Source organism: Nanorana parkeri, unplaced genomic scaffold, assembly GCF_000935625.1.
Source record: "Nanorana parkeri isolate BGI_ZX_2015 unplaced genomic scaffold, ASM93562v1 scaffold13, whole genome shotgun sequence".
Taxonomy (NCBI): Eukaryota; Metazoa; Chordata; class Amphibia; order Anura; family Dicroglossidae; genus Nanorana; species Nanorana parkeri.
In genome coordinates this window covers 10802-18180 of record NW_017306281.1, presented here as the reverse complement: position 1 = coordinate 18180, position 7379 = coordinate 10802, and the positions used below count along the sequence as shown (strand labels likewise).

The 7379-nt window shown below is 39.7% G+C and overlaps 1 protein-coding gene across 1 annotated transcript in view; it reads left to right on the top strand.

The window, feature by feature from the left end:
- Positions 1 to 7379, top strand: part of IFT81 (intraflagellar transport 81) — an 88234-nt gene that overhangs the window by 75110 nt on the left and 5745 nt on the right. The window contains exons 15-17 of the mRNA XM_018556719.1: positions 1415 to 1501; positions 2808 to 2879; positions 2955 to 3040. Coding sequence (XP_018412221.1) covers positions 1415 to 1501; positions 2808 to 2879; positions 2955 to 3040 — 245 coding nt within the window. The remainder of the gene's footprint in view (positions 1 to 1414; positions 1502 to 2807; positions 2880 to 2954; positions 3041 to 7379) is intronic.

Below are 7379 nucleotides of genomic sequence, written 5' to 3'. Positions count from 1 at the left end.
TATACACACACACAGTCACTGCGGGAACACGCAGCACAGGTGCCTCTGCAGGTGCAGGGGGCGGGTGAGACAGTTATGTGGGGAACCGCTAGAAAACGAGGAATTTAAACTTTTTTTTTTTTTTAAATAACAACTGATCTGGACACGAGCTGTGCCTCCCTTATTTTCAAAGAGAAGAAAAAAAGGAAGGTTTAATGTCACTTTAAAAGCTACACTTAACAATCACATCAATTTACTTATGTAAAATCTAACAATAGTTAGAAAACTAACTGTAAGACTTTGCACACCTTTTTGTTTTGATACACTTGGAATATATTTAGCGGTTTTAAACTGAAAGTTAATTTGGGCTTTAAAGTGTAAATGGAGCATGGAGTGGGATTTTGACAAGTGGTTTGACAGCTTTATGCACAGTATCTTCCTGGATTGAGGACGATAGAAGACTTCCAGGGGGCATTCATTGCAGGGGACAGTACATTACAAGTCTAGGGGTGTAGTTACATTTTAAAGATTACCTGTACTGTGGAAGCTGTGCCAAAAAAAAAAGGCAAATGGAGGCCAAAGAACTAGTCACTAAGTATTGCAGCTGATCTCATGCCCATTACTGACGTACAATATGTTGTTCTCCATTGTGTATAAAATCCAATGAAAGTGCCTCTTCATCTGGCATGTCTGATGTAGAGATCCTGCTTGGCCTCAAAAAGTTGCACCGACACTGTTTGTGAGGTGATCACTTTAATAGACATTTGGGCTATAAATTACAGTTCAGTGGTGTGCTGGCGACATATGTTATCTTTGTGCCCACAATAATCAGGTTCAAGCTGAGTTTATTTCTGGACCAGGTTAGAAAATGACCTGGGTGGTAAGTTTAAGCAGTCACTTTTTAACCCCTTTCCACAGACTAGCCTCAGTAAGCAGAATTGTGCCGATGTAAGCAGGAACTATGAGCTGTTAGTACCCAAGTATTGAAAGTGGCTGCCTCCACTTTGTGTTGATGAATAAGTATCCTATAATAAATAGTCATTAATTGCAATTAAAATCATGCAATTAGGTGACACATCCATCAAAAGTGTAATCACAGCTTGTGAGTTTGGCAGATAGAGCGATGTTATTCATTTGGAACACAATATGTTGGACTACTCAGCAATAGTCACTGTTTTGCAGAAAACTGGTGCAATGGTTTAATCTACTGTGGGTTTTTAGCCATATGTCAGTCTGAAGCATCAGACGGCACCCGTGTCCCCCCTTCCCCGGCCATGTGTGAAAGTGGAATGATACACATCTGCTAAGTTTAAGTATGCGACACTCTGTGTGCCAAGATGACAGGCTCAAGCCGCTGAATGACAGGAACTCTCTGTGCCATGTGCTGAGGTATCATACTACTTGCTGACATGAATCTCTGCCCTTTTCACATTAGGAGCTGACCCAAGAGCACGATGAAAAGAAAGCACAATACGACAGCTGTGCGGCTGGCCTGGAAAGTAACTGCTCCAAGCTAGAGCAGGTATAATGTTGTAACCTATTCCTATAAACAAAGGCCCTCTATGCCTGAGCGCATGTGAAGCCGTTTTAACTTGCCTACATGTATTGTTTTTATATTTATTACAGGTATTTTTTTATGGCGCTGACGCAGAACTTTTACATACTATTCATTCATATTAGATAGATGTGATTGAGTATCACATCAGTGAAATTATATTTTAAAACTGTTTGTTCTTATCGGTTTGTTTATAGTCACTGGACTTTTTATTCAAAGGCCAAGCTAAGAAAATCCATTTTTTTTTTCATTTTTGAGTGGTTGGTTGTGAATTGAATCTCATACTATCTTTTTATATATCTCTTGGGGACTCCGCAGTCAAGATCTTCCTACCAGTTCCCAGTTCTGAACCCTCCACTGGGCTATTATGAATCAAAGTATTGGTGACTTGTTTCGTTCAGAATGTAGCGTAAAGGAGGAATTAATGAGGGACTGTGATATAGACTGAGACCACAATCTGAGCTAGATGTAAGCTACTGCATTGAGATTTGATCGCTGGTGCTTCAGAGATGTAATAAGCAATTAGATGACCAAACTTATAGTTACCCTCCCAAAACAATCATATATGTTTGGAGTAGATGACTTTTTGTATAATATGTAACATTTAACAAAATAATAAAGTGGACAATGCTTGGTTTTACAGTAACCCACTGCAGCCAATAACAGAACAGATGATGGCAGTATAGTCACCCTAATAAAACTTATTCCCATGTGTTTACAGCTGATAAATGCACATATCATACAGTATTGGTCTCTTTACTATATCTAAAGACTCTAGTTCCCACCTGTGAAACTTTATCATTTTTTAAATTCTAATTTGAAAAAGAACAATATTTTTTGGTCTTCAATAATACAGGTATTATTATGTATGCGTGGGCAAGGCATAATGGTAAATCATCTATATTCATTGCACATACAGTATATGATTTCAGTAAAAGGAACTTACTGATTTGCATATATTGTGTTATAAAACTTTAAAGCTACCCTGCATGCTAAATGTTGCCTGGCTCTAAGCACCAATTCGGTTTACACAGAGGAAGTTTTCATAGAACTATGTCTCTAAAGGCTGCATTTACACTGGAAGCACTGGGAAACGCCTGCTAAATTTGGCTGCAATTACTCTTTTAATTGAAATGGACTACAGGAGTTTAGCCCAGATCCCAGGCTAGCATTAGCAATTCCCCAACTGATTGAACAGGTTGTGTAGAATAGTGATTCAATTCTGTGGCCCATTGTATTTTTATTTCTATTCCTCACTATTATTCTGTTATAGGAAGTCCGAGGCCTTCAGGAAGAGTGCAGTCAAGCAGAAAGTCAATATCATTACATAAACATGATGATAAAGGTTAGAAAGTGTCTGTTTGTAAAATACTTTTCTGTTATGATGGACACATGTAGTTACCCTCTATTGTTTGACTAGATTGCTGAAGGGCAGATACAGCGTGCAGCAGATGAGATGAAAGCCTATGTCTCTCCAGATGCTCAGGAAAGGAAGAAAGCTCTCAGGTTTGTTTACTCATATCTGTTCATATTTTGGTTTTGGGTACATAAATTGACGGAACATTGTATAAATGGCTGTACTGTTAATGTGTTTTGGATACCATTTTGCTTAACGTGTTTAAATTTGAGTGTTCTGGCATATCAGTGTAAATATTTACTCTGATCAAATCTCTTTGTACATTAATAATAATGATAGCTTGGACTTTGTTCTATAAATAAAAGCCTTAAACAGGTTCTAGCATTGAAGGTACCATAAATTCTTAAACTAAAAGTACAGTATAGGGATAACATTTTTCTGCTGTATCGCTATAATAATACGATTACAAGTTTAAGAAGCAGATGTTGGCCCTTACGTATAAAAGTGTGTGAATCATCACTGGCTCCTGCCATCAATAAAGTGTTGTTCTCCGTAAAACATCTTTCCGTCTATGGCTATTCTATCGATAGCCGCACCTTCCTAACAACAAGTATATCACAGCACAGGCTGATCATAAGCAGTCCTCGGCTGTCCTGTTGAAGTAAGTGGAAGTTAGTTAGAGCTGTAAATTACTAAACAGCCTCCCTCTGCGTGCAAGTAATATTATTACTGCACTAAAAAATACAGGCTGGGAGTCTTTAGGCAATACTCTATAGTGACTCTGGGTAAATGCCATTTCTGACCTTTATATAAGTACCCCAGCACATAGCCTTTGCTTGAAGTGAACACCAGTGCAGGGCTATTACTGTTTTTTACTCTGGACCTCATTAGCATGGGGCTGTTGGTCTAGTTGATGAGTATGTGGCAAAAAAAATAAATTGAAAATGGTATATTTTACAAAAAGACCAACATTGTCATTTTTTTTTGTAACAAAATTTTTAGTAGTTTTTTTTTATAGAATATAAACAAGGCAGTTTACAAAGTATTTGAAATCACAAGGTGTTGGTCATACAGCGTAGCAAAATTGTTGAAGTGTGTATCAAAATTGTTGAAGTGTAAATGCAAATTCAAATACAGTTCCATCAACCTAATATAATACATTAAAAGGAAAGAAAATAGGAAAGAAACACAGAGGAGGTCCAGCAGATGGTTGGTTTCACGATTAGATTTGGTACAGGCCAGCAGTTCCATGCCCGGGTCCCCACAGGGTCTACCCTATTTCTGGTCATATAGCCAGCCCCGTCATAGGTATCGAAGGGTATGCGCATCCAAGTTAGGGTGCTGGGGTAATATCCAGGGTTCCCAGATAATTAAAAATTTAGTATGGCTATCAGGATGCATGCTAACCGTTCATTCAACATAATGTTGTCCATTCTCTGGGTAAATTCTCGGAAAGGGATAAATTGATTCTTCCAGTTCCCAGCTATGGTCAACTTTGCTGCAATGAATATTTGAGGCACCAGGAAACATTGGTTTCTAGGTAAGCCAGGTACCGATGCATGTAATAGGGTTTGCGTCGGGTTTTTAGGGACATGCTTACCAAACATTCGGGACAGCAATTGGTGAATTTTAGTCCAAAAGCAGGAAGCAAATGGACAAGTCCACCATATGTGTAACATGTCTGGGAGATGAGCACCCACGGAAACACTTATTGCATGAGGTGGGGAATAGATTCACGAGGCAGGGTGGGACTAGGTACCATCTGAATAGTACTTTATAGGCCACTTCCTAGTTGGTAACATTAAGCAAGGATTTAGAGATATTTCCCCACACCTTTTTCCAGTTGTCAATAGACCAGCTCCAGTTAAGATCCCTCACCCGTTTTTTTTAGGGTAAGAATGGAAGCCAAGCCTTGCCAGAGAATGCAGCCTAGAGTATAAGATTGATACTAACTTGGGTCACATGGGGAATAAAGGCAGAGCATTGTCATTTTTAAAGAATAAATGTTCACCAAGTGCGTAAATGTTTGCACATCATGGCCTATGAAGTTCAAACAGAGAGACAACTGAGGGGTTTAAACAGGGTTCATGGAATCTAATTAATAATCCAGCTGATCATAGACTTGGAAGACATATAATAGGAAAGTTCTACTGAAACATAGAACCCAGTGGGCCCTTTTTATCTGACTGTACAAATGAACATTGCGGTAATGCTACATTACAGTAGGATACACCTCTTCTAAACAATTACAGGTGGATACGATGTTTGTGTGTTCCAACTGGTCTCCAAATTCTATAATAGTTACAAAATGTGGGAACCCCTCATAATGCCCACAGCAGGGGGTGCAGATCCAAGAACTCAAGTGCAGAGGCTTCTCCATTACAGTCCCCAAGATATATGAGAAATCATGTGGTTTCAGCATGTACCAAAAAACATAGAGATATAATTTTTGAGTGCACTGTCTAATTAATCTGCATAGTGTATCTATAGAAGAATATTTTTAACTTTGTGTCTCATTTCCAAATCATTTTGTGTCTTGATTTGGTCTATGTTAAAGATTCACATAAGAGACAATTTCATGTCGCTTGCATAAACGCTTACTACACAAGCTGAGATCCATGGGCATAGATGGAATGGTGTGTACGTGGATAGAGAACTGGCCACAGGAACGTGTACAGAGAGTATCAATAAATGGCACCTTTTCAGACTGCTAGTGTCATGAGCGGTGTGCCTCAGGGTTCTGTGCTGGGACTCATGCTATTCAACCTGTTTATTAACGACATCAGGGAGCGTGTGAATAGCAATGTTTCAGTGTTTGCTCATGACACCAAAATCGGGAGGGTAATAGAAACGGACCTAGACAGTATAAAATTGCAGGAGGACCTGGATAGAATAGGGGAGTGAGCAATAATATGGCAGATGAGGTTTAATGTCGATTAAATGCAAAGTAATGCACTTTGGGATTAAAAATAGGCAAATTAGTTATACAATTATGGGCAAGTCAGAAATAGAAAAAGATTTGGGGGTCATTGTAGACCACAGACTGAATAATAGCTTGCAGTGCCAGGCTGCCGTAAGCAAAGCAAGTAGAGTCCTGTCCTATATTAAGAAGGGGATGTTTTGCAGGGACAGGTCTATAATTGTGCCACTTTACACATCACTGGTTCGGCCTCATCTGGAGTATGCGGTCCAGTTTTGGTCACCAGTCCACAGAAAGCATGTCCTTGAGCTGGAAAGAGTCCAGCGGAGGGCAACCAAACTTGTTTGGGGAATGAAGGACAAGAGCTATGAGACAAGGCTACTAAATTTAAATATGTTCTCGTTGGAAGTAAGGAGATTAAAGAGGGATATGATTTTCATGTACAAGATGTTCAATGGTCATAGCAACATTAGCCACAAACCCTTTACGATTAACTCCATAACAAAGATTAGAGGCCACCACCTAAAATTGGTGGAAAAAAATTCCAGCACAGGGGGAGAAGGAGGTTCTTCTCAGTTAGAGCGGTTAGGGTCAGGAACTCGCTGCCACAGGCAGTGATTTCAGCAAAGAGTGTGGAATCATTCAAGAAGCTTTTGGACGATTTCCTGAGGGACCGTAATATACAGGGGTACAGGTACTCTTAAGAATGAGATGACACAGAGACCTATACATATGCACACATCAGCAGAATCATACACATGTACGCAATAGATTGGACTTGATGGACTTATGACTTTTTCAATCTCAAATACTATGTTACTATGTAGTTATCAAGATTAAATTGATCTAATTTTTAATGTGACTTCACATTTTCCATTATTAAAATTAATCTATCATGTGAGCACTGACAGACTATGAACTGTGTATTTTGGTATCTAAATTTAGAACATTTTTGAATCTATGAGGCATTCTTTCCGCGGTGAGAATTATAAATAGTAATACAAGAAATCTAAATAATACCACAACAGATTGTCCGAACTACTTGTTCTAGTCACATTATACAACATAGATCTTCCTTGTTTTATTGTTGAAAACCTTGACCCCTGTGTCAGAAAACTACGGAACACAAGTGTAACAAGTACAAAAAGTAGAACAATTGCCATTTCCAACCTGCATTATTCCATTTGCCATTGTAATGCTGCATGTTACCGTGTTTCCCCGAAAATAAGACACTCTTATTTTTTTTTTGCACGAAATAAGACACTAGGTCTTATTTTTGGGGGATGTCTTACCTGGCTGGGGGAGGACTGGACGAGGTCCCGGAAGGCGGCGTGCTGTTGCCGGTCCTGGCGGATGTCGCTTCCATCGTGCGTGCGTGAGCTGCGGGCATGTGGGCGGGAGCTGCGGCTGGCGTGTGGGCGGGGCAGGAGCTGCAGCCGGCTGGCGTGTGGGCGGGGCAGGAGCTGCGGCCGGTCTTTACACTTAAAATTCAGTTATATGTGTAGCTACCCCGAAAATAAGACCTAGAGCTATCTTCAGGGATTTCTGTAATATAAGACCTACCCCGA